This window comes from Tasmannia lanceolata, unplaced genomic scaffold, assembly GCF_043159265.1.
Source record: "Tasmannia lanceolata isolate RefF3 unplaced genomic scaffold, GAP_Taslan_0.1 ptg000012l, whole genome shotgun sequence".
In the NCBI taxonomy this organism is placed as follows: domain Eukaryota; kingdom Viridiplantae; phylum Streptophyta; class Magnoliopsida; order Canellales; family Winteraceae; genus Tasmannia; species Tasmannia lanceolata.
This window is the reverse complement of record NW_027518689.1, coordinates 50,245,933-50,273,765: the sequence shown is the minus strand read 5'-3', so window position 1 is coordinate 50,273,765 and position 27,833 is coordinate 50,245,933. Positions and strand designations below refer to the sequence as shown.

The following is a 27,833-nucleotide window of genomic DNA, read 5'->3' as shown; positions in this document are numbered from 1 at the left end:
TCAAGAAGGCTTTGTAAAAAAGGCTTCGATAAGGTACTAGCTTCCGGATTCCTATTAAAAATCCCAGGCTTTTTCGATTTTCAAATTCCTCCTCCAAATAGGAAATTATCATCACCTTCGTAACCTCCCATGTTCTCTGTTGATTTCTTCTATTCTCTAAAAATCTATTACCATAGGCTAATCTTTCATCATAGACCATCCTTCTTATCTTATGGAGGACGGTTTACAGCACCATGATTTCCATAAATAAATTTCTCTTGTGCCCCCCTAGTAAGGTGAGGATTCCTACTGGACGGGCATCTGACCATCCATCCTTACTGTTGACTCAGATCCGAGAGAGGCGGGGGGACGTGCCCCCAGACGAGTCTCAGGATTATCCATGTGAAGGAGAGCTCCACCAAGGAACTCTCGAAAGAGTGCCCCTCACAGCATGAGTGGCAATGTAAAGTGAGATACTTCTCGATTCGGGGACTAGCCCGGATTCGAGGCGTACCTTAAACAAAGAAAGAGCCGCCATCCAAGTACGCCCTGGATCCCATGCTGTGCTCTGTCGTAACAGATAACCAGAGATACAAAAGGTCCGTGCCTGATGACGAATGGGGAAGGGGTTAGGCGCCCCCAATTCGCCCAAGTGCAAGCACCTGGTCTCTTATGCCATTTATTATTAACTTTGAAGAGTTTTGGGCGAAAATCATGCGAAATGGGAACGAATATCCCCGAGATAACGTCTAGCTAATCATGCATGTCTCGGAGATGAATAAGAAGCACACACAAAAGAAAGTGAAAGTGTTAGCCCAAGGGTTCAACAAGTACTCCTATTGAATTGTTTTGATGATTAACAAACTCAATTTGTTATAAAGGTTTTATACACTAATAATTTCCATTGGCAAAGTTATGATATTCACAGTATACCATCCTCAAGAGTGCATGACAAGGATCAACTCAAGCACAAGAATGGCAAATCAACTCAAGCACAAGAATGGCAAATCAACTCAAGCACAAAAATGGCAAATCAACTTAAAAGTTCAAGCTTGGCTCAAGCATCAATAGAGTTGAGTGAAGACATGTCAAAGCCCCTACAAGGTGCCAACAAGATTGAAGACCAAGTAAATTTAGAATGTAAATGGTCCTTAATGTTTAGTCTAGGTCTATGGCACAAAGGAGAGTTAAAATCAACCTAGATAGAATTTAATGGGTTTGTGAATGTTCATAGTGGTGTCCCAACATTGTTGGACCCTCATGACATTCCATTTATCTTGAAAAATCAAAGTTCCAAAAGCCCAAACAAAAACAGCAAAAATATAAGGAAATTATGCTGTTCGTAGGCTTCTCGGAACTCCGAGAATATTCTCGGAGCTCTGAGCTCGGAACTCCGAGAAAATTCTCGGAGCTCCGAGAATTGTTCCAGGTTCAAAAATTATGTCGCTCGGAGCTCCGAGCCCGGAGTCCGAGACGACCGTTGGGGAGCGAAATTTTGTGTTTTCTTTGCCCTCCCTATATATATGAACCTAGGGACTCTTGGGCTTTTCACCTAAGGATTTTACAAAGATTTCAAGTGCACTAAAAGCCATTTATTCTCCTTCTCTTGAAGATCTTCACTCTCCATCTCTCTCTTGTGCCATTTACCTTAGATTATTCTTGAGAGACCTTAGGACCTTCATTTGTTCATCTTGTTCTTGTGAGAGTGAGTGAGCTTTACCTTAAATTAGCCTATCTAGAGGCAAGCAAGCCTTTTCATTTCATCTTCTTTGTATTTGGCACAAAGGGCGCCGTAGAAGACCCTTGGAGCGTGGAGCTCGATTTGTACAAGGCGGAAGGAATGCCGTATTTAAGTTCCTTGGAGAAGATAGTGGAATCCTCAAGGAGAGCAACTTGAGAAGAGTGGAGTAGGTCTTGAGCTAAGACCGAACCACTATAAAAATCTTTGTGTCAAAGCTTCTTTGCCTCTTCACCTCTTCTTGTGTGGTAAGTTTTCACCATTGCTTTGAATACTATTTTTGATTTCCTATTAAATCTAAAACTAGTGCAATCTAAGTTTTCAAAATTCTTAAAATTTGAAAAGAAACCCAATTCACCCCCTCTTGGGTTGCTAAGTGGAATTTCACTTGGTATCAGAGCATAGGCTCTTACATAGGAATTCTCTTTGAAAACCTACAAGGGAAAGATTCAAATGGCAACCTTTTTTCATAGCAATGAGGGGCAATCCACCACTAGACCTCCTTTCTTCAATGGCTCAAACTATCCATATTGGAAAGCTAGAATGAGAGTGTTTTTAAAGTCTTTGGATTTTGATGTTTGGAGAAGTATCCAAAATGGATATAATGAACCTAGTGTTGATATGGAACTATGGGATGAAAATGAAAGAAGAGAATCCACTATCAATGCAAAAGCAATGAATGCCTTGATTTGTGCCTTATCTCCCGAAGAGTTCAATCGAGTTTCTACTCTTGAAACTGCTAAGGAGATTTGGGATATGCTAGAGATAGCTCATGAAGGGACAAATCAAGTGAAAGAGTCCAAGATGAATCTTCTCTTTAGAGAGTATGAGCTATTCATGATGGACCCAAATGAAACCATTGCCGAAATGCATACTAGGTTCACAAACATAACAAATGGGTTGAGATCCTTAGGTAAACAATTGTCTAGCAAGGACTTAGTTACCAAAATACTTAGGTCTTTACCTAAAGATTGGGATCCCAAGGTCACCGCCATTGAAGAAGCAAAAGACGTATCAAAAATGGGCTTAGAAGACTTAATAGGTTCCTTAATAACTTTTGAAATGGTTTTAAAAGGAAGAGAAACCTTAAACAAACAAAAGGAAGATACAAAAAGGAAAGGAATAGCTTTCAAAGCAAGAGTTGAGAGTGAAGAGGAAGAGAGTGAAGAAGACACACAAGATGATCTTGCTCTCTTCACCAAGAGATTCAAGAAATTTCTCAAATTCAAGAAAGGAGGCAACTCTAGCCAAGGAAGAAATAGGCCTTCAAACAAAGAGGAGATGAGATGCTATAAGTGCAACAAGGTTGGTCATATACGGCCAAATTGCCCACTCATCAACAACAATGACAAGGATAGGAAGAATAGAAGACATGGCAAAAAGGCTTTGTGTGCGGCGGCTTGGGATGAAGGGAGTGCTTCATCCGGAAATGAATCCAACGGAAAGGATGAAGATGACCTTTGCTTCATGGGACTCGCAATGTAACACAAGATATCTCCTTATCCGAGGTAAATGATGTTGATGATATATCTCATGAATTCTCTAATGATGAACTAATCTTTGCTTGTGAAAAACTTCATGAAAATTTGGATTTACAACTCGCCAAAAACAAAACAATGAAAAAGTCCTTACAAAATGTCACTAGGGATTTTGGGTTCATGAAAAAGGAATTCGATTTGCAAACCAATACAAGTGAAAATTTGATTTTGGAAAACAAAGCTTTAAATGAAGAAGTAGACAAATTAATCTTTGAAAACAAAAGCTTAAAAGAAGAAAATGAGAAACTTGTTTTGAAATGCAAAGAACTTGATTTAACATTTAAAAAATTCTCATGTGGCAAAAATAAACTAGATGAAATTCTTGAAAATAAGCTTGTCTCTCTAGAAAAAAATGGTCTTGGTTACCAACCCTTTTCTAAAGGAAAAGCCTCATTCAAAAATAAAGTTCTAGGAAATTTCTCTCACATCCATGCAAACACTAGTGCTTTTATTCCCACTTGTCACTATTGTGGTAGAATAGGACACTTAAGGTTTGCATGCAATGTTAAGAAATCAAAAGCAACAAAATTTATGTGGGTTAAAAAGAATGAGCTTTATGATGTTGCTAACCTTGAAGGACCCAAGAAAAAGTGGGTACCTAAAACTTCAACATGAGCTTTGTTTCTTGTAGGTGTGCTTGAAAGGAAAACCCTCAAAGGATAAGTGGTTCTTGGATAGCGGTTGCTCAAGGCACATGACGGGAGATGTAAGCAAGTTCGCCTTTGTCACCATGAGTCATCAAGGAAATGTCACCTTTGGGGATGATACAAGAAGCAAAATCCTCGGTGAAGGTACCATTAAAATTAAGGATATTAAGGTTGAACATGTTTTGCTCGTTGACGGTCTTTCATTTAATTTGATAAGCATTAGTCAACTATGTGATCTTGGTCACAAAGTTCTTTTTGAAAAAGATAGATGTAAAATTTTGAATTCCAAGAATAATGAAGTTGAATTTGTTGCATATAGAGATGGCAATATGTATTCATTAGCATTAGAAGACCTTGAAAATCAAAACATCCAATGTCTCTCCGCCATGGATGATAACCCTTGGTTATGGCATAGGAGACTTGGTCATGCTCATATGGATTTAATTTCAAAATTATCTTCTAAGAATCTTGTGAGAGAGTTACCTAAACTCAAATACATTAGAGATAAAGTTTGTAGTGCTTGCATTCATGGAAAACATGCTAAAGACTCTTTTAAACCCATAAGTGTATTATCTACCTCTTGTCCACTCCAACTCCTTCACATGGACCTATTTGGTCCCATGAAGACTAGTAGTAGAGGAGGCAGTAGATATATATATGTAATTGTTGATGACTACTCTAGATTCACTTGGGTGTTGTTTTTAACTAGTAAAGATGAAACCTTCAAGAAATTTCTCAACTTGTGCAAGCAAATTCAAAATGAACAATGGGTTTTCATAAATGAAATTAGAAGTGATCATGGAACCGAGTTTGAGAACATTGAGTTTGATACCTTTTGTAATGAAAATGGAATCAAGCACAATTTCTCGACTCCAAGAACTCCCCAACAAAATGGGGTAGTTGAAAGGAAAAATAGATCACTTATTGAAATGGCTAGAACCATGTTAAATGAGCACAATGTTCCAAGAAACTTTTGGGCGGAAGCCGTTCACACGGCTTGCTATATTTTAAATAGAGTGCTCATTAGACCTCACCTTAACAAAACACCTTATGAACTATGGAGTGGAACACTCCCCAAAGTTAGCTATTTCAAAGTTTTTGGTTGTAAATGTTTTATATTAAACATGAAAGACACCTTGCACAAGTTTGATTCAAAATCCGATGAAGGTATCTTCTTAGGCTATTCAACCCATAGTAAAGCTTATAGAGTCTATAACAAAAGAACTCAAATTGTGGAAGAATCCATGCATGTCAAATTTGATGAGTCATTTGAACCTCCTAAAGTCATTAATGAAGATGATGACGGTGTCAATCTTCTAGAGCCTCATAGCCAAGTAGAGTCCATTATTCAACCCTTAGAAAATCTTGATTTAGAAGGCCACCATATAGAAGAACTTGAAGTAGAAAGTCTTCCTAAACATAGTAGAATCATGTCTAGTCACCCTTCTACTCAAATCATAGGTGAAACCTCACAAGGAGTTAAGACAAGATCTCACTATAAGAATGTTTGTGCCAACATGGCCTTTATCTCCCAAATAGAACCCAAATCCATAAAAGAAGCTGAAAATGATGAATTTTGGATGATTGCTATGAATGAGGAACTAAACCAAGTTGAGAGAAACCAAGTATGGAGGTTAGTTCCTAGGCCTAGTAATCACCCGGTTATTGGGACTAAATGGGTGTTTAGAAACAAACTCGATGAGCATGGAGATATTCAAAGGAATAAAGCTAGATTAGTAGCCCAAGGTTACAACCAAGAGGAAGGTATCGATTATGATGAGACCTTTGCTCCGGTTGCTAGATTGGAAGCCATAAGGATGCTACTTGCCTTTGCATCCCATAAAAACTTTAAGTTGTATCAAATGAATGTGAAGAGTGCATTCCTAAATGGGTATATTATGGAGGAAGTTTATGTTGAACAACCTCCCGGTTTTTAGGATTTCAAATACCCTAATCACGTATATAGGTTGGACAAAGCCTTGTATGGTCTAAAGCAAGCTCCTAGAGCTTGGTATGAGAGGCTCAGCTCCTTTCTATTAGAGAGTGGCTTTCAAATGGGCACCGTTGACAAAACCTTATTCATTAAAAGAAAAGGAAAAGATATGCTTATTGTTCAAGTCTACGTAGATGACACAATATTTGGTGCTACCAATGATAAGATGTGTGAAGAATTCGCACAATCCATGCAAAAAGAGTTTGAGATGAGTATGATGGGAGAGCTTACCTATTTCCTAGGACTTCAAATCAAACAATGTAAAAATGGAATTTTCATCAACCAAGAGAAGTATACTAAGGAACTCCTTAAGAAATTTGGCATGGATAGCTCCCAAATCAAGCCAACTCCTATGAGTACTTCCACCAAATTAGAAAATGATGAAATTGGCAAACCGGTTGATGAGAAAAAGTTTAGAGGAATGATAGGTAGTCTATTATATTTGACCGCTAGTCGGCCGGATATAATGTTTAGTGTGTGTATTTGTGCTAGGTTTCAATCGGCTCCTAAAGAGTCTCATTTGAGTGCCGTTAAGAGGATATTCAAATACCTCAAAGGGACTCCCTCTTTAGGTTTATGGTATGAACGATCGAATGAGTTCAATCAAGTAGGATTTTCGGACGCCGACTTTGCCGGTTGTAGAATTGATAGAAAAAGCACAAGTAGCACTTGTCAATTCCTTGGAAGGTCTCTAGTGTCTTGGTTTAGCAAAAAACAAAACTCGGTAGTCTTGTCTACTACTGAAGCAGAATATATTACGGCCGGCGCTTGTTGTGCACAAATCCTATGGATGAAGAACACTCTCATGGACTACAATCTTGCATTTAGTAATGTTCCAATCCATTGCGATAATACAAGTGCCATCAACTTGACCAAAAATCCAATTCAACATTCTAGAACTAAGCACATAGAGGTAAGGCATCATTTCTTAAGAGATCATTCTCAAAAAGGAGATATTGAAATTAAGTACATCCACACCAATGAACAATTGGCGGACATCTTCACAAAACCCCTTAATGAGGATCGATTTTGTGACCTTAGGAGTGGACTTAACATTTGGAGTCTAGATCAAGTGAAAGAGTTTGCACATGAAGCATGAATAGAAGACACAATTATCTTTGTATATGTCTATATATATCTCATATTTTGATTGTGACTACATGGTTTTAGATGATACAACCCTAACTCTAAAAATCACTCAATTGGTACCCATAGCCCACTTCATTTCAAGGGGGAGTCGGTACCATCACCCTAAATTAAGATACCTAAAACTCTGGCCATGCGCCATCATCTACACCCTCGGTAAGTCATCTGCGTGTTCATGCATTGTATCATGGTTAAGTTGCAATTCGAAATATCACATGTAACTATGTTCTCCTCACATTCAATTTAATTCAAAAAAATAAAAAATAAAAAAATTCTCGGAACTCCGAGATTTTGTCTCGGAACTCCGAGAAAATGGACGGAGGGCTCTGGAGCGTTTCTCGGAACTCCGAGATTTCTTCCAGATTGTCCTCGGAGCTCCAAGATTTTTTCTCGGAACTCCGAGAATGGGACAGTAGAAAAATAAAAATAAAATTGCTGTGTTCTCGGAACTCCGAGAAAATTTCTCGGAACTCCGAGAATCGGACAGTAGAAAAATAAAAAAATTGCTTGTGCTCTCGGAACTCCGAGAATATTTCTCGGAGCTCCGAGAATCGGGCCAAGAGCGTTAAAACCCCTGGACCCGGTTCATTTTTTACTTATTTTTCTCTCCTCTTTCCCTCTTCATTTCATTTCTCCTCAAACCCTACCTCCATTTTCGTTGTTTTTCTTCCTTTTTCTACCTACATCTTCCTCCACAACTCTCTTCTCCTTTCAAAATCCCTCTCTTCTTCCCAAAAAAAAAAAAAACTTTTTTTCTTCTTAAAACCCTAGAATTTCACCCCTTTTTCGTTCTTTCCTTCTTCCCTTCTCCATTTCTTCTACTTTCCTCCATTCTAGGGCTATTCTCTCGTTTTACACCATTATTCTTCTCTATTTCCCTCTATTTCTCTCTATTTCTCTCTATTTCTCACAATTTCTTTCATTTTAGGGCTCTCTTCTCTTCTTTATTTTTCTCTCCACTCACATCCTTCTCTCACCATGCCTCCTAAAACCAAAAATCTCAACATTGGAGGCTCCTCCCAAGCTGCAGATCCCGAATACGTTCCTGAAGAAGTTCCCGAGGAAGAAGGCGAAGGCGAAGGCTATGGCGGCCGAGGTTATGCCTAACTCATTTTTCACTGGGGATAAGGCCAAGAAACTCTGGGCCGACGTCGGCACTAGGGGCATCCTCACCGGCAGGTACATTGATCCCCCTATCCTTCAACATTTTGATTTACAGGCCAAATTTGATGCCCTCCATTGGACACCCATCATTCACCTCAATGAACCAGTATACCCTCGATTGGTGCGTCTCTTCTACGCCAATCTCACAATTTCTCCTTCCTTCTTCAAAATTGAATCCAAAATCAAGAAAACAGTCATCAAACTCAACTATCACATATTTGCCACTCTTCTTGGGATTACCTCTAATGGCCTCACACACTATTTCTGGCCGGAAGATGGGACACATTCACTTGATGATATCGGTCATGACACGGTCTATGGTCGGATTACGCGGCGCTACCGCTCAAATATCCCCGTCCAATCCGCCGACCTCATTCCGGTAGCACGCATGCTTCACAATTTCATGTACCACATCTTCATCCCTCGTGCTGGGATGCGTGAAGCCCTCAGACCTTTAGAGGCCTATCTTATCTACAGCATCCTCGAGGGCCGCCAGCTTTGTCTGCCGTACATCATGTTCCGCTTCATGTTTCAGACCCCTGGCCGCTACCGCTCTTCGTTGCCCTATGGCATGGTCCTCACCCGTGTCTTCCGTCACTTTGGCATCACCTTGGATGGAGAACTGACCATGACTCCGACTGCTCCGTTTGACGTTCAGACATTTAACCGCATGGCTCTGAATCAAGCAGCAATTGAGGTTGATTCTGACGATGAAGGCGACTACGAAGCCGAGGCCCAGGCTGCACCAGCACCCCAGCCACCACAGGATACCTCTCAGTTCTACACTCGTCAGGATTTGGTTCACATGCAGGAGGCTATTGAGCGATCCATGGCATCACAGTTCGCGCAGCTGTCTACCCATGTCGACTCTGAGATTTCTACTCGCTTCCAGACCATGACTACCCATGTTGATGACCAGTGGACCGCCTATTATCGCTACCTCTCCGGTGAGCAGTGGGGCCAGGCGCCGGGCAGCTCTTCTCATCAGCCACCGCCTCTGTAGATGGCTCGAGTTCTCTGATGTTGGCTCTTGTTTTTGCTCAGATTTCTATTTCTATTCGGCGTATCTATCTGTTCTATTTTGTATCGATAGTCTTTGAACTATACGTTGGTTGTATGGATTTTTTTGGGATGTATTAGGTTTATCTACATCTGTCACTATTATGATGTGTCATGAATGCTATGTACGCTGACTAATTGTATGCACTTTTTTGTATGCCATTTCACATCCTCTATATATATATATATATATATATATATCTTTTGTTTTCTGTGCGGTGTGCTTTTATGTTCCATTCTTTTTGCTTGCATACATTGTATTATGCCTACTCTCTCTATAGCATTACACGTTACTTGTTCATTTGCTCTCACCTACCCTCACTCCTTTTGTTCCACCTTTTTGGTGATGACAAAAGGGGAGAATATTTGAGCACTCAATGCATATATTAAGGGGGAGCAAAGCTCTATGCTTAAAATTTTGCAATCAAATTTTCATCCTTAAAGTAATGCCTTAAATGTTCAATTAAATCAAACTCTTAGGGGGAGCCCAAAGTGTTTTATTCATCCCTAAAGGGGGAGCTCCTACCCTAAAACAAATTATGTTTGTCATCATCAAAAAGGGGGAGATTGTTAGCCCAAGGGTTCAACAAGTACTCCTATTGAATTGTTTTGATGATTAACAAACTCAATTTGTTATAAAGGTTTTATACACTACTAATTTTCATTGGCAAAGTTATGATATTCACAGTATACCATCCTCAAGAGTGCATGACAAGGATCAACTCAAGCACAAGAATGGAAAATCAACTCAAGCACATGAATGGCAAATCAACTCAAGCACAAAAATGGCAAATCAACTTAAAAGTTCAAGCTTGGCTCAAGCATCAATGGAGTTGAGTGAAGACATGTCAAAGCCCCTACAAGGTGCCAACAAGATTGAAGACCAAGTAAATTTAGAATGTAAATGGTCCTTAATGTTTAGTCTAGGTCTATGGCACAAAGGAGAGTTAAAATCAACCTAGATAGAATTTAATGGGTTTGTGAATGTTCATAGTGGTGTCCCAACATTGTTGGACCCTCATGACATTCCATTTATCTTGAAAAATCAAAGTTCCAAAAGCCCAAACAAAAACAGCAAAAATATAAGGAAATTCTGCTGTTCGTAGGCTTCTCGGAACTCCGAGAATATTCTCGGAGCTCTGAGCTCGGAACTCCGAGAAAATTCTCGGAGCTCCGAGAATTGTTCCAGGTTCAAAAATTATGTCGCTCGGAGCTCCGAGCCCGGAGTCCGAGACGACCGTTGGGGAGCGAAATTTTGTGTTTTCTTTGCCCTCCCTATATATATGAACCTAGGGACTCTTGGGCTTTTCACCTAAGGATTTTACAAAGATTTCAAGTGCACTAAAAGCCATTTATTCTCCTTCTCTTGAAGATCTTCACTCTCCATCTCTCTCTTGTGCCATTTACCTTAGATTATTCTTGAGAGACCTTAAGACCTTCATTTGTTCATCTTGTTCTTGTGAGAGTGAGTGAGCTTTACCTTAAATTAGCCTATCTAGAGGCAAGCAAGCCTTTTCATTTCATCTTCTTTGTATTTGGCACAAAGGGCGCCGTAGAAGACCCTTGGAGCGTGGAGCTCGATTTGTACAAGGCGGAAGGAATGCCATATTTAAGTTCCTTGGAGAAGATAGTGGAATCCTCAAGGAGAGCAACTTGAGAAGAGTGGAGTTATTTAACACTCGACCAAAGAGGTTACCTACAGCTTCAACTGTTGATGTGGCCCATACATGAAGGGGGATGCCATAGAAATTCAACCAAATATCCTCTAAGCCCGGGAAGAAGTCTTGATTCCAAGAAAGGAGAGAGTGTAGTTGATCATCCCACAGCACATTACCTTTGTCCAGAATTACTTCAGCTTCCTCCTCCGATTCAAAGATAAATAATACTTCATCTTTTGATGCAATACACGGACATACCAGCAATGGGAGGTTCAAAATTCTCTTAGCCCATACCCAGAATAGTCCCATAAATATCCTTTCTTTTCCCGATTAAACAACTTTTGAGTGAGTTTAACCTTGATACTACCTCCTTTCCTGAGATAGATATGGCCGAGATGTCTCTCCCAGGGATTATAGAGATCACCCCAGAATCAAGCCATCGGTCGCCTTCATATACCTTTCCAATTTCCAGGTTGTTTTTTCTCTCCTAGGCTTGAGATTTCTTCTTTTCTATCCGTACGACATCTCCGGCGGTTAACTCGCCATCTAAAATTGAGATATTTGTAAGAAGGACAATTCCAATCGTTTCTTTTTTCTATCCACCTCCAAGATTTTTGAGCGTTAATTCCATTCACGGGATCCCGGTTGTGCTGTTTAACCCATCGACAAGATCGCCTCCACTTAAAGTTCCAATAAGCACAGATATTGCAGCACCAATCCTTCATCTTCTATTTTTGCCAACTTATCTGCAGTTAACTTGTGGCAGGATTAGACTTACTCGATTTGAGCCGGATAGATTCTTTCACCTTCTTCATGAAAATTTTTTAAAGTATTCATTAGCCGACCTCAACTAGTTTGCGACAAAGGCTTAGTTGAGTTGAGGTTCTCCATGCTACCTCCATGATGCAGGCTAATCCTTGCCGGAATGTGTATGTGTTTTTGTGGAATGATTCCTGGATATTGTGCTATAAGCCCATTGTTTTACTCTAATTTTAAACTTCAAAAATCCTGAATAATTGCAAAAAACAAACTTTGACTAATAATTCATCAGTTTATAATGTATTATTTGGAGGTCTCGTGAGGAATCCAAAACTAAAATTAAAACTGTAGTTTTTTCTGAACATTTGCCCTCCCTGAATCTGTACTTGGCAACTATATATGGTGAGTGGTGTTGGAATTTTGGAGGAAAATAATTCATAAATTATGTGAAGAAACTAAGGGCATCTTTGGGAGGAATGCTAGACTCAGGAGGGCAAAAGGATATCCCCATTGGACAATATCCATTTACGATGGCACAGAAACTTACAATCATAACTATTATAAATGGATATTGACCAATGGGGGACCCTTTTACCCCCTTTTTTACCTTCCCCATTGGATATTGACCAATGGGATATTCACCAGCGGAATCAATAACATTTGCCCTCCCCAATGGATATTGACCAACGGAATCAATATTAAATTACCTCAATTGTTTCTTCGCAACAACAATTGAGGTAATTTATATTTTATAAGTTTTATTTTGATCACCATGAGATCATCTAGAACCTAGGATTCCTAGGATACTAGCAAAATTGAAGAAATTTTTTTGTTCTACACGATTTTTGTTCCGCTGCGTGTAGAGATTTTGCCCGGGGTTACAACCCTTCTAACAATTTTCTCCAACCCTTCCCCACAGCAGTCGGATTGTATATCATTATTGAAAATAAGAAGGAATGTAGATCTCTATTTTCTTTGGTGAAATATTTGACAAGAACTACTATGCAAACAGTACCATTGGTATCTTGGGTCCCACATGGGGACATGTATGAGCAATCGACACCTGTTGAAATTGTAGAGCATCATTGATGGGAAAATCCAAGTGGTCTTGATCACATGCCAAACGGACATCCTATCTGTAAATATAAAGAACTGCGTAAATCAACGGTTTAGATCTCATTGTAATACAATGTGATGCACCTATTATAACATAGGGTCTCACCCTTGGTTGATCTGAACGGTTCATTTGATAGGCCTTTCTTTGGATCTCTCACGGCCTAAAATCAAACCATCCAATAATACGTATTTTTAGCCGTTGATGTGAACCATTGGCTAGTATAGTTTTTAATCATCTAATATCAACTACAAGAAAATTTGCATTATTTCTGGGTTACACCGTATAAAATCTCTCATTCTACAATTGGACAATTGACTTAATTTTTAGGCATTAGAGGTAGGGCTGCAACTCGAGCCGGGTTTTACCCGACCCGCATCGACCCGACCCGAAAATAGCCTGGGTCGGGTTCAGGTTTCATGGGTTTCGGGTCGAGCCGGGTTCAGCATTCAAAAGCCCGCATGAATCTCGGGTCGAGCCGGGTTTGAAGGGGCCCGACCCGACCCGACCCGAGTTACATAAGTTATAGTATGTACATTTTTTTCTATTGTTAGTTAAAAGTTAAAGGGATAATTACATTTACACCCCCTCTAGTTTCTGACACATCCACTTCCACCCCTATAGTTTAAAACGTGACAAATACACCCTTGTAGTTTCAATTTGTTTAAGGTAGGCCCCCTCAGCAAAAGGTTCGTCCATAGATTGAAGGGTTAGGATGATCCAATGGAGCTGATTTTTTGGGCACACCCTATCTATGTCAGGACCCATCAAATGAACGCTTTGGATCATCCAAACAATGTGGGCCCACATTATTTGGATGATTTTTTGGTAGTGTTTGGATTCGGGTAGGGGCCCACATTATTTGGATGATCCAAAGCGTTCATTTGATGGGTCTTGACATAGATATGGTGTGCCCAAAAAATCAGCTCCATCGGATCATCCTAACCCTTCAATCTATGGACGAACCTTCAGCTGAGGGGGCAAACCTTAAACAAATTGAAACTACAGGGGTGTATTTGTCACGTTTTAAACTATAGGGGTGGAAGTGGATGTCTCAGAAACTAGAGGGGGTGTAAATGTAATTATCCCAAAGTTAAAAGTGAAAACCCACGCACCCACTGTTACTGTATGTGAGTGTAATTTCTGCTTCTATGAGTTGAGTTGATTCAAGTGTTTGATTCAGCATTGTTTGATTACAGCATTGTTTGATTCAAGTGTGATGTGAGTGTAATTACATCATTGTTTGATTCAAGTGTAATGTGAGTGTAATTTCTGCTTCTATGAGTTGAGTTGCCTTGCCAAACAAGAATTTTCCTTAAAAATTTGCGTCAACGTGAAAAAACCCGAACCGACCCGAGATTTGTCATGGGTAGGGCCGGGTTTGGAAATCGTGGGTTTTCCGAAAAAAAACCCGACCCGACCCGACCCGAGATATTTCTCGGGTAGGGTTGGGTTCTCCAAAACCCGACCCGCCTGACCCGAGTTGCAGCCCTAATTAGAGGAACCAAAGGAAGGCCTGATCAGATCAGATGAGCGGTTTGTATCAACCAAACGTAAGAGCCGCTGCTGCTCGTCTCATTATATTACAATGAGGTCGTGCCCTCGCAAAGCATTCCTCAGTCCTCATTTAAGAGATGCGTTCAACAAAATATTCTCTTCCCTTCCTTTTCAAAGTATAAACGAAGCCACCGTCAAAGGTCTCTCCAACCGACCAAAAATAAAGTTACAAGGGGTCATGTTCATCACTTGTGACAGGCCAACGAAAAGCCCTTCCGAAAAGACAAAATCAGCCTTATGATCTGTTTAAATGACATGGTTCCCCGTACATTTCTCTTCTTTGAGGGAGATTGGCACTGGCACCCACTTTCTATTTTCACAAAAGAGGGAAAAAAAGAAGAAGGAATAAACATATGTAGTACACTCAGAACATATGGTGTTTAATTGTGGATTCCTTTCCTCTCAGGTAGAGGATTGCAAATTGATCGGAGTTTGTGATCTAATACAGTTGGGGCTCTAATAATCAATAGTATTGGCGGCCAAATTTTTATATAGGGGAGTATTAATTAAGAGTATAGGCCTCTACTACCTCTATTCATGTGGCACTTCCTTCGTCAAACTTTTTATCTACGTCATGCCTAATTTTTCTTACACTAGGTTTTGTATTCATCTGATTAGCAAGAAAAAAAATAAACCAAGCAACCTCCTACTATTTGTCTTGCCGGCATCTGCCATTGGTGTCCTTGCTACTATCCTGCGAAAGTTCATAGATGTTGCGACCACTTCAACAAATTCAATTGAAGAGTCCGAAGGATGTAACCTACGTACCTACGTATTATATGTACTTACATAGAGCATGTACTTACGTATAGTTTCTACTTCCATACAATGTACTTTGAACAGTATTAAGGAAACGATAAATGCGCCCCTTTTCATCGCTTGGGAGTTGGGACACCCAGCTGCATTGTACATGGCAATCAACTCCCTTCATTCCTTAAATATGAAGTAAATCAGCCCCTTTGCAGTCATAGATACATTGTAGCCGGGTGTCTTGAGTAATGAAAATGAGCGCATTTATCATTTCCCCAATATTATTGTTTAACTGTATCCAAGGTTTTAACTTTCAGTTTCGGAGGTAATTTCGGTCCTAACTGAAACCCAAATTTTAGCCGAAATCGCAAAATTTCGGCCGAAATTTGCTAACGGGCGCTTGAAATGTTGTTTCTTGGGCCGAAAGTACGGCTGAAATTCTGTAAAGTAATTAAAAATTAATATTTTATCTTAAATTTCGCCGAAATTATTGAAATTTCTGAAATTTCAACAAATTTCGCCAATTTCGGTTTTGGAACGTTTCGGTTTCGGTCCTCACCAAAATCCTCCGAAATTTTGGATTTCGGCCGAAGTTTAAAACCTTGACTATATCTAGTTTAACAATTTTTTCTAAGAATATACTCTGTTAGATCTTATATCATTAGTTTTTGTATGAAGTATTAGAAATAAGGGAGTATAAATTATAAACACATGAACAACCTTGGTTCCTAAGGTAACCAATAAGGGTTGCCTTTGAAGTCAATCTTGGGGGTTCTCTGTGTCTCCTGAGTCATCATCATTCTGCATTCTCAGTCTTGGAATAAGTTCTCAGGTTTGCACTTTCAAGTTGATCATGGGGGCTCTCTGTGACTCCTGAGTCATCATCATTCTGCATTCTCATCCTTGGAATTGGTCCGGTTAGTCTCTTGTATTTTGAATTAGATCTTCAAGTCTTAACTTGGGCATGTAAAGTTATACTTTTAATGATGATCTATTCACCGAGCCTATGCATTTACTTTTCAATGATATAAAATGGCTACAAAAACTTATTGAAAAAGAACCTAACCAATAAGATATAAGAGATTATATATAAATCTATGGAGAATTAATTATTAGAACCCCAATTGTACATCAGTTTACTCTGAATATGTCTTATAGATGGGATGATCATTTCTTTGAATTCTCTATTATTTTATTTGTTGGTGTCCGAGAATTCTTTATCACATCATTTCTTAAAATATACTTCCATTTCGGCTCTAATAATTAATATTGTCGGTGACTACATTTTATATAGGGAAATGTTATCAGCACTACTATATTTTGATGAGGGCACTCCTCACTTTATTAAAAGTACAGTAATGCCCGCACCATAGGATGATCCAAACCGTCCATTACATGGGCCACAGCCTAAATAGGTTGTGGTCTGAAAATCATTTTCGTAGGTTTATCCTAACCCTCCGATATATAGACGGTTAGGATCAACCCTCTAACATTCAGATCGAAGGGTTAGGATCAACCAATGGAAATGATTTTTGGGGCACAACCTATTTAGGCTGTGGCCCATCTGTTGGACGGTTTGGATCATCCTATGGTGATGGCCATACCGTACTTTTAATAAAGTGAGCAGTGCCCTCATCAAAATGCTTGTAACATTTCCCTTTATATAAAAGGTATTAGTGAGTACTAATTCTGAGATAGGTTTCTATCACCACCATCCCCTATCCTTAGCCATGTGACCCTTTGCCACGTGACAATTCCTTTGTCTTACTCTTTGTCCTTACTCTGCCCACATTTTTTTGCACCAAGCTTTATATGTTATGTATGATACGAAAAAGAACTAGTGAGGTCCTACTACCACTGCTATGCGGGAGTCTATTGCCGTCGTCCTGCTTGGATCTACCGTTGATGTTGTTCTTGTTGTCATGTTCATAATTGCTGTGAACATAACAATGAATTCCATTGAAGGGACTGAAGAATGTTTCCTATGTATATGTTCCTACACATAGTATGAATAGCATTATTATTCACCTGTATGTGCTTTGAACATTGTTTCCAAATAAGGCATTCTCTTATATCTTATGTTGTTTAATTTTTCTATTAATTACTAAAAATAAGAGCGTAAATTAATTATCACATAGGAACAATGCGGTTTCTAGTTTGAGCAATAAGATATATGCCATTATAAATTTATAGAACCTTAATTATTAGAGCCTCAACTATAATTTCTAGAAAAGGATGATAACATAGAGCCAATTTAACCTCCATTGGAACTAAGTGTTATTTGTTTCGGATCGGGACTAAGTGTCATCTGGTTTGGATCAACGTCTAGATCCTCTACCGTATGTTTCTTTCTTTACTCTTGTTATTACAAGACTTGTCTTCTTTGCACAAATTGGTTTGCTTCATGTATATATGATTTGCATGAACCAGAGAACTTTGAGAGCAACATTAAATTAAGGGGCCGTTTGGATACGCAAATTTTAGAATCCAGGTTTTTAGTTTGAAAACAGTGTAAAAGATGGTTCATGATCAAGCTGTTGCAGCGTTTCTTGGATTTTAAGTAAGAAAACCAGGTTCTAGAAATCTCTCCCACATCATGAGATTTCTAAAACCTGGTTTTCTTACTTAAAATCCAAGAAACGCTGCCAGGACAGTGGCAGCAACTTGATAGTGAACCCTCTTTAACACTATTTTCAAACTAAAAACCTGGATTCTAAAATCTGCGTATTCACACAACCCCTAGCGTTTTTTATGAGCTCACAAAACTATTCGATCTTCTCAAGTATAATGTTCAGATTAATCTCAGCCCTTCATTTTAAAGTTAAAGACTGATTTGTGAAACATTTTATGAAGACATATGAAGACAAGGAGATTTTAAATGATACGTGGGCATGTATTTTCAATAAAATATGGGAGATGATAAATTTGCCCCTTATATTTACATGGAACAGCCAGTGGCAGTGTACGTGGCAATCATGTCCAATGAATCCTTCCCACATGAAGTACATCATCCCCTCTGCTATCATAGATATACTGCAGCTGGCTGGCCCAACTAGAAAAAAAGAGAGGGTGTATGGGTGTATATATCACTTCTCCCTAAAATATATAGGCATGAAAATATAGAGTAGGGTCCACTTATTCTAGTGATCTTCCTTTTTTTTAGGTGGGGAGTTTTTATATTGTCATTTTATGTTACGAACCCATATCGGTTCGTAACGTGATTGATCTTCTTAGATGGAAGACCAGCCTCTTGATCCACTTCGAGGGAAGGATCAGTCCTCCTCTGTGCACGTCTTGGAACAAGTTTCTTCATTAATTTGAAAATAGCCGATTACAATTTATTTATACCATTAACAAACAAGAGACCTAATCATATAAAACACTTAAAATACAACCACTAGCACTTATCCAAAGAGTCCTACTAAATCTAAAAACTAACCCAAATATCTAATCCTATGTACGTAATATTCCATCTCCCTTGAAATCAACATTTTCCTCAATGTTGAAAATTAAGCCAATATGTGAAAAATAAAATCTTCCTGTGTAGGCCATCCCAAAATTCTTTTCTCTCTTCTTTTTCTTTTTTCTTTGTGCTCATTTTCTTCTTCTCTTCGTCTTGTAATTAGTCATCATGATCTCATTGTGCCATTCATCGAAGCTCCTTGGTTGTGCTCTTTTGAAGTAATTCATATTTTGATGGACGGATGGTTGAGGGTGAGAATCTTTTTCGATTGCGTTGTTCAGATTGAGAGGAAGAGACATGGTAAACTCTTTGAAAATGACATTTCTTTTTTTCCTTCTTCTCCTTTTCTTCTATCTGGTTTCATTCTCTCTTCTTTTGTCCATTTTTTCTGTTTCTTCTTTTCTTTTTCATCACACAAGCCTTCTCGACGATCCTTTCATTGAACTCTTCATTTAACTTCTTCAAACATGAGAGCTCTTCTATCTTCACGCCAAGCGAGAGTTCCATCTTGTTGAACTTGGCGTTCATGGAAGCTAGATGCCTTTTGATCTTTCTTATCGTCTCATCCCATGGATCCATTGCTCCTTCGATTTTCTTCTCCACGACCAGATAGTTCTGCTTTGATACCAACTGTTACGAACCCAGATCGATTCGTAGCATGATTGATCTTCTTAGAGGGAAGATCAGCCTCTTGATCCACTTCGAGGGAAGGATCAGTCCTCCTTTGTGTACAAAGACACATCTTGGAACAAGTTTCTTCATTATTTGAAAATAGTCGATTACTATTTATTTATACCATTAACAAACAAGAGACCTAATCCTATAAAATACTTAAAAATATAACCACTAGCCCTTATCCAAAGAGTCCTACTAAATCTAAAAACTAACCCAAATATCTAATCCTATGTACGTAACATTTTACTTTTTGAGCCGTTCATTTTGCACCAAAAATATAAGAGGATTGAATCATCCTATGAAACAAGATTTTTGGAGCATGCCCTATCTTCTATCTTCTGACTTCTGAGAGAGACCAAAAGCTGAATGATTTTGATTATCCAAATAAGGGATCCACCTAGTAATAAAGCGCGGGCTGAAGTAAAATTATATAAGGTGCAACAAAGAACATAGCGTACAACAAAGATAGTTGAGAAATGGGCCCATCGTGTCAATGAAGTTTGTTACAAGATTGGAAATAAGCCACCTGTGAACGTATATGCAACCACCGACTTTTCAAGAGTGCCTATTTATGTTTCCACACAGAGTATTTTTTTTTAACGTTTTTTTCTTGAGTTCTTTTCATGGCTCGGCAGTAGTGTTGGTTCACATTATTTTCTTCTCTTCATACTCTCTTGTTAATTCCAATAGTGTGTTTCTTCCAAAGATTAACCAAAGGAGGTTTACAAGTGGTATCAAAGCAAGGTGTTCAATTGGAATACCGGTTTGTTCTTCAGTTTGCTTCGAGAGGATATTGAAGTGGAAATACCGGTTTGTTCTTTGGTTGCTTAGAGGTGATATCGAGGTTGGAAAAAGAGATGGCGGAAAGTGTTGGTATGCTGGTGGGAATCGATAGGCTCAACAATACCAATTATATATATTGGAATTCGTGCTTGGAGTTGTATATTCAAGGCCAAGATATATGCTATTACGGCGAGCTTTATCAACATAAGCCGTTCCTGCTGATAATATGTACATTGTCTCCATCCGTTTCCCACGCATAATTGGGTTGCCAGAAACTTCTACTTTCTCGAACACCTTTACATTTTCCGGTCAAAATAGCACATATTTCTCGCTGATGTGATTTGCGCTACCGCTAATGGATTTGAATAGTTTGGCGAGTCGGTGTTGAGGGGGGGAATTGTGAATGTATATGCAACCACCGACTCTTCAAGAGTGCCTATTTACGTTTCCACACAGAGTGTTTTTTTTTAGCGTTTTCTTCTTGAGTTCTTTTCATGTCTCGGCGGTAGTGTTGGTTCACATTATTTTCTTCTCTTCATACTCTCTTGTTAATTCCAATAGTGTGTTTCTTCCAAAGATTAACCAAAGGAAGTTTATACCACCGAGCCAACCAAGCATGGCATGTGGTGAAACCCATTTTCGCAAATAATGGTATGTTGGTGATCATTTTTCTCGAATTGTGGTGGTTCAATTTTTTTTTCTTTTTCTTTTTCTTTTTCATGTATAATCCAATGATAAAAAAAACATGAAATTTTAGAAAAGTTTATTATTTCCAAGTTTTTCCAAAAAATTCCTGCAATCCCACCTAACAGGGCCATGAAATAATAATGGGCATGCACAAATGAATGAATTTCGGCCCCATGGGGCTCAAGTCGAAGGACCAGGTATACAATAAGGCCATGTCCGGCAGCCATAAATCTTTTCTCATGATAAATCAGTCTCCAAGTTGAGGTGAGGGTGAAATGGGTAAAAATAAGGAACCCGTCTGGCTAACATGATTTTTTTTTTCCAATGATAAATCAGTATCTCCAAGTCAAGATGGGGGTGATGTCGGTAAAAATCACGAAACAAAAATATGGAAACTAGTGTCTCCAAGTAGTAATGAGAAGTGATTAAAATCAGCAAACAAAAAACTCTAATCAAAATAGGATCGACTTTTTCTTGATTTTTAGCCACTTGTAGGCTCACCTCAATCGTTTCCTCTCAAATCTGCCTCCTTCTCCCAATGGCCTACCCCTCTATCACCGCCCGCCATAATAATAATGCAACATGAAAACTAATCAGGCCTTATTTGTTTTGGATTTAAAGAACCGATTGTAAGTTCAAAACCAATTATTGGACTCAAAATTACATTATTAGAGTCACAATCAATTCTCAAAATAAAAAACAAAACAGTGCCTGGTTTATCTAAGGGTGACCCATAAGATAAATGGTTCTGATCTGCCAAAAGAGCATGTCATGTTGGTAATGGGCCCACGGTAAGGATTGGCAGGCAAAAGATACTAGCATTTCTTTAACTCAGCAATTGGAAGAGCTTTCTTTCCGTCCAAAAATTAATTCTCTTAATACTATATTATTATTTTTATTATATCTTAATACTTTATTAATTTTTAATTAGACTTTAAATTTTGTGGAAGTAACTTTCCAGCCGAGGTCATGAAGATGCAGCTAAAAAAGCAACCTAAAGGACCACAAAGCAGAAAAATATAGGCCCCACACCAAAAGCAAGATTTATCCTCTAATTTACTTAGAAGCTAAATTACCAAAACACCCTTGAAAGAGGTTGCCTCCACCCTTTTCATAGCTGGGCAGCGCGGGACCCCCACTCTAAAGTTGGTCATTTACTTAGAGGAGTGCTAATATCAAAAGAAGAGAGTGCGGGAAGTTGGCGATTTATTCAAATCCCATGAAAGAGGGTAGAAATTAGAGGAGGAAAAGAGTAGTCCCCTTCATTATAGGATCAAAAAAGAGAAAAAAACACCATCTTTTTCTTGCTTTTGTTTCTTCATTTCTTCAGCCCTACGAATGAAAGAGAGGAGATTCGACTGGTTTCTCTCATCTTTCTGATCTCTGAACAAAGTTAGTCAATCCTTCCTCTCAATTTTCATTTCCTTCTTGTTATTTTCTTGCAAAGGGTTTGAATTTGATAGGTTTTTGGAGTTGGGTTTGTGAATATTTCTACATGTTAATCTTCATTTGCAAAGGCTTTGATTTTGATAGCTTTTTGGAGGTGAGTTTGTGAGTATTTCTATATGTTAATCTTTCTTCAAACCATATTGGGTGCAAAGCTGTTTTTTTTTTTCTTTCATTTCTTTCTTTCAATATTTTGATTTCATTTTCTCCCAAAAGATTTGATTTTGATAGGATTTTGGAGGTGGGTTGTTTATATTTCTTTAGATTAGCCTCCCTTGAAATCATATTGTGAAAAAAAGGAACAAAAAAAAAGAAAAGAAGAGATGGGTGTTGATGCAAAGGAGATTGTAGTTTATGTCAGGAAAGGTGTGATCTTTTCCATCAGAACTTGGTTTAGATCTCTCTGTGATCATCCTTTTGTTTGGGTTATGGTGTTTTGCTCTTTTTTACTTTATAGACTTTTTCCTTCTCTGTTTGGATTTTTGGTCTCTTCTTCTCCTACCATTGTCTGTACTGCTGTTCTTCTTGGAACCCTTTTGAGTTTCGGGCAGCCGAATATCCCCGAAGTCGAAGAAGAGGATGATAAGAGGAGTCAAGAGATCTCTTCTCTGAAATCTGGTGGTGGTTCTGATGAACTTGTTGTTGAGGAAGATGGGAGCTTTGCTTTAGAAACGCATGTGGAAAAGAGGACTGAAATCGAAGAGAAGGCAATAAAAGAGACAGATTTGGGGGTTTCTTTCGCGACTCGTGATGCAGTGGAGGGGAAAGATGAGGTTTTGATTGGTAAGAGTGTTGTTATTGACGATGATGGGAAAGAATTTCACAGAGAGGAGAAGGTGATTGAAGAGAGAGAATTTCATGAGAAACAAATTGAAGATGTAGCAAAAGTTGGAGAAGATATTGAAGGCCAGTCTACTGAGTTGAAGGAAATAGATGGTCTCACAGTGGAGATTAATAAGGGGGTTAGTGGAATTTTGGATACCCATTTGGACAGTCACATTGATTCTTCTTTGGGTTCACCGTGGAAACACATCGATGTCCATGATGAAGCTTCTGATTCTGGTTCTGATCGTGCGGAGAGTTCTTCTCCTGATGCTTCCATGGATGACATCATGCCGATGCTCGATGAGCTTCATCCACTTCTAGACTCTGAAACCCCCAAGCCAACTCATATAACTGTTGACGATTCTGATTCCATTTCCGAAGGGTCTCATGAATCAGATGATGGCAGTGTTGAGTTAGTGGAAGAGGCAGAAAACCAGGCAGATGAAGCAGCGAAAGAAGATCAACAGGATGGAACTACGGTCGTGGTCACATGGACAGAGGATGATGAGAAGAATCTCAAGGACCTTGGGACGTCTGAGATTGAAAGAAATCTAAGGTTGGAAACTTTGATTGCAAAACGAAGTGAGAGGAAGAATCGGAGATTTGTAGCCGAGAAGAATCTGATAGACTTAGACAGTAATGATTCTGCACAGGTTGGCACGTCGATTACTGACGAACTGGCTGATCTTCAAGTTCATATCCCTTCTGTTTCAACAACAAGACACAACCCCTTTGATATTCCCTATGGTTCAGATGAAATTTCGGGTTTACCGCCTATTCCTGGTTCGGCTCCTTCAGTACTTTTACCTAGAAGGAATCCCTTTGATCTTCTTTACGACCAAGCCGGAGAAAGGAGCACTCTCATGGGGGAGAGCTTGGGCCAACAAGAGTCCCTAACAATTCAACAAAGAGACGCGTATTTTCGAAGACATGAAAGCTTTACTTTAGGTGCATCGTTTCCAGGAGAAATCAAGCATGAGAAGCTTGATGTTAGCTTGAAGCCTTATTTTGTACCGGAGCGACTTGTGTCAGAGGAGACCAGTTATAGCACATATCAAAGGCAAGCAAGTGAAAAGAGTGATTCTAAGGTGAGTTCTGTTCCTGAAACTGATACTGTTGTAGATTTGGATGAACGAAAAGTGGTGCTTGAACGAGAATTAAGTCTCGAAGAACTGATTTCTCCCACTAACCATGCTGCCGAGCCTGTTGAACGAGAAAGCGAATCATCAGAAGAAGTAGATTCAGTGGAAATTGAGCAAGAACAGAGTGGTAGTGACGGTGGTGCTATTCCCAAAATTGATTTGAATGTTTCAAATGTCAATGATGAAATTCAGCAGGACACCGAGGCTTTAGAAAGGTTGAAAGGGGAAATTATCGGTGAAGTAGTTGAAGAGGAGTACAAGGGATCGAGCTTATCCTTGTTGGAATTGAATGAAAAGAGTTTCGAAACGAACACAGAAGAAGGATCGGGTAGTATTGGGGAAATGAGGGGTGATTCTTCTAAGTGGTCTAGTGAATCTGTGCTATCTGCGAGCTTAGATTCTGACCTTCTGAGCAGGGGTGTGGAGGGAGTTCATGACGGACAAGTCGTGGAACCGGTTTATGATTCGAGCCCGTCAGCTGTTGAGAAAACCCTCTCTAACATGACAACTATTGAAGAAGATTTATTTCATGTGGATAAAGGGATTCTCAGCTCTACATCTTCCATAGCATCCGACATGCACGTTGAGATATCGAGTGGAGGGTTGCCACCAATTCTGGCTGAGAGTAGCACTTTACCTGGAGGTGGAGAATCTATAGGAGATGATAAAAATTCACAAAAAGAGATATCCAGTAATGAAAGGCCGTGGATTGCATCATCAAACTTATCTGCGGTAGATGACAATGAATCAAGATCAAGGGAAGTTACTGAAATTAGCGAGTGTGATGTTATCCAATTTGGGCTTTCAGGAGTCAGCCAGCAGCACGATGATTCGACTGTAGTAGAATCAGAGGTTGATCTCGTTGTGCACAACTCAAGTTCATCTTCATCACTGACTGAATTGACAGTGGATGATCTGATTGATGAGGAAGCAATTGATCAGTCTATAGAGGCTCAAATTTCTTCATCAAGTTTAGATCAAGAGATCCATGTTGGGGTTCCTGAACTAGATGTGAAGAGGAAGGCAGATGCTGCAACTTCCACTCATTCGGATGGATTGTTATCTGGTGGTTTGACTTCGCTTGCGGCAGAAGATGAATTAGCAGTTTTCCCATCTTTTGAAGACGATCACAAAGAAAATCAGGTCACTTTATATATTTATTTATTTTTAATATGCCATCTGGTCATGTGGGATTAGATATTGGATTTTAAACACGGTGAAAATCATGAGGCATGTCAATCATAATATGTAGGGTTCGGGTTAGGCCCTGTTCGTTTAAGATTATGACAACTGATTGTGAGTCCAGAGCCAATTAATTTTTGTGTCTAACATTTGGTTTTGGACTAACAATCGGTAGTCATAATCTTAAACGAACAGGGCCTTAGTTTGTTTACAGATTATGGGAGAGACCAATGTTGTCTTATCTGATTTTGAACAGGATATATCTTTTCTCCAGAGAAAGTCTTCTGTGGAAATAAATGATGACAATGTGAATGAATTCCATGAGCCTGAAGACAGCATCTCTTCAATAGAGCCTCCCATAGTCTCTGTTCTCAATGGTGATTTAACTAGCTTAGACATACCGAACGAAAGCATGGAATCTTCAAGCTTTGTGGACTCTAAATCGGCAGTTCATGAGACTACAGGTGATTTTTCAACACATTTAAATGGTGAGGAAGCAAATGAGAAACTCATCATGGATGAAGATGAGGAAGCTGAGGAGATCAAAGATATTGATGAGTCGTTATTGTCGGAATTGGATGTGGTGGGTGATTTTAGTGTTGATGATCTGAGATCCAATGCGAGTCAGACTGAAAAGCAACTCCAATCTGATGTGCAATCTGGCGAGGAAACTTCTGCCAACGCTATATTGGATTCATTGGGTCATACAGAGGTGAAAGAGTACCTTCCAGAATTGTCAGTTCTTGAACCCAAGTCTGTCGAAGATATTGATATTGCTCTCAGAGAATTCTCCGTAGGCGATTCTGACAAATTGATGGAACTTCAGCCTGTTGTGGACCAGACAGAAATGATGGAATCTGAAGTTGGGTCATCCAAATTACAACTAGCCAATAGAAATCCAGACGTGGATGAATGTAGTTCAGAGTTGCAAGTTCTTGAAGCAAGTTCTCTTGCAGATATTGATTTGGCTTTTAAGCAACTCCGTGAAGGAGAAGCTGATAAATCTGCCGTGCTTGAATCAGTAGGTGACGAGTCAGTGGTGACGGAAACTGAAGCTGAGTATGCCTTAAAGCTGGCGGACGGAGATCCAAGTCTAGTGAAAACCAATCCAGAGGTGCAAGTGCCTGAGGAAATGTCTCTTGAAGATAATGATTCAGGATATATTGAGAAATCTCTCTCTCTTGAATCAATCGATGAAAAGCCACCTCTCGTGGAATCTGAAGCTGGGTCTTCGAAATTTGCACTTGATGAGAAGAATTTTAAGCCAACTGGAATTCATTCAGATATTGAAGTTATTGAAGCAGGGTCTTTGGATGATATCCATTCTGTTTTCAAGCAACTTTCGGTGGGGAATCTTGATAACGAGCCAAAAGCTATGGAATTTGAAGATAAATCTGCTGAATTTGAAGCAAGCGAGAGACATTTAGAGCCTGTCATTCTTGAAGTGCAATCTGCCAAAGAGATCGAGGCGGCTCTTAAGGAATTCATGGCACGAGAAACTGGCACAAGTAATGAAGAACCAATGGCTGAAAAATCAAGCAGCGAAGGCAGAGAGAAATTTGATGATTTGAGCTCCGGCGCATCACTTTTAAATGAGAAAGGCAAGAAAGCAGCATCTGGTAAGTCTAGCTCAAGCTCAAGCTCAAGTTCTAGTGATTCTGATTGAGAAAAGCTCTAGTGATTCTGATTGAGAAAAGCTCTAGTGATTCTGATTGAGAAGGAAAAAATTAGTTTGGTTTTGTGGCTTTTGTTATTGTTGCTTCTTTGTGGAGCTCATGGGTTTGTTGGTTTGACAGTTTGGGTTTCCTGGTTATGATTTTTTATAGTAGTATTTGGGTTTTTCGAGTCTTCATATGTCTCACTGGGTACTTCAAGGATAGGATTTTGTTTGGTTCCTTGAAGGAATGTAAGAATGTTTGGTTATTTTGATCTTTTGAGACTTAATAGTTTGAGGCTTCTGTGGGAAAAAAAAAACAATGCTTATCATTTGCATATTGTAAATTATGTATTGCAATGTAGTGCCTGCGACGTTAGTGATTTTTGGTAATGGCAGCTTGGTTCTTTTAGAACTTTATTTTTTTATCTAATTGATTGCCCAATGGAGGATTTGATATATCCTTCATAAAAAAGAGGAAGATCTGATATTCTTGGTTTCTTCGAGTCTAGTTGTGGGGATTCTTTTATTAGATAGTTTGTAGTTTGAGGCTTCTATGGAAAAAAAAAATTGCTAATCATTTGCATATTTAAATTACTAGAATGTATGAGTGAGTTGTTTTTTTTTTTCAGGTGAAAGTTAATGTAATGCATGGGTAGTTGCTGATTGGATTATAGATAATTGTGAATACAGTTTATTAGATAGTTTGTAGTTTGAGGTTTGTAGTTTGAAGCTTCTACGAAAAAAAAAACTTGCTAATCATTTGCATATTTAAATCACTAGACTATGAATGTAATGTACGAGTGAGTTGTTTTTTTTAATAGGTGAAAGTTAATGTAATGCATGGGTAGTTGCTGATTGGATTATAGACAAT

General features: G+C 39.0%; 1 protein-coding gene across 2 annotated transcripts; it reads left to right on the top strand.

Moving 5' to 3' along the window:
- Window positions 1-21,952: 21,952 nt before the first annotated feature.
- Window positions 21,953-27,385, top strand: LOC143888421 (uncharacterized). 2 transcript variants are annotated; one of them, XM_077392828.1, is made up of 2 exons: window positions 21,953-25,266; window positions 25,580-27,385. In XM_077392828.1, the coding sequence occupies exons 1-2, from the start codon at window positions 22,480-22,482 to the stop codon at window positions 26,969-26,971; spliced, it is 4,179 nt and encodes a 1,392-aa protein (XP_077248943.1). In that variant the 5' UTR covers window positions 21,953-22,479; the 3' UTR covers window positions 26,972-27,385. The 2 variants fall into 2 exon arrangements, with proteins under 2 accessions (XP_077248943.1, XP_077248942.1); XM_077392827.1 differs by having other exon boundaries at window positions 21,954-25,266; window positions 25,562-27,385.
- Window positions 27,386-27,833: the final 448 nt, after the last annotated feature.

What these genes read in the sequence shown, in the direction of transcription:
- LOC143888421 (XM_077392827.1), top strand. Translation starts at nt 22,480, where the DNA reads ATGGGTGTTGATGCAAAGGAGATTGTAGTTTATGTCAGGAAAGGTGTG. An exon ending in ACGATCACAAAGAAAATCAG is followed by an intron (nt 25,267 to 25,561) that starts GTCACTTTATAT and finishes GATTTTGAACAG; the next exon opens with GATATATCTTTTCTCCAGAG.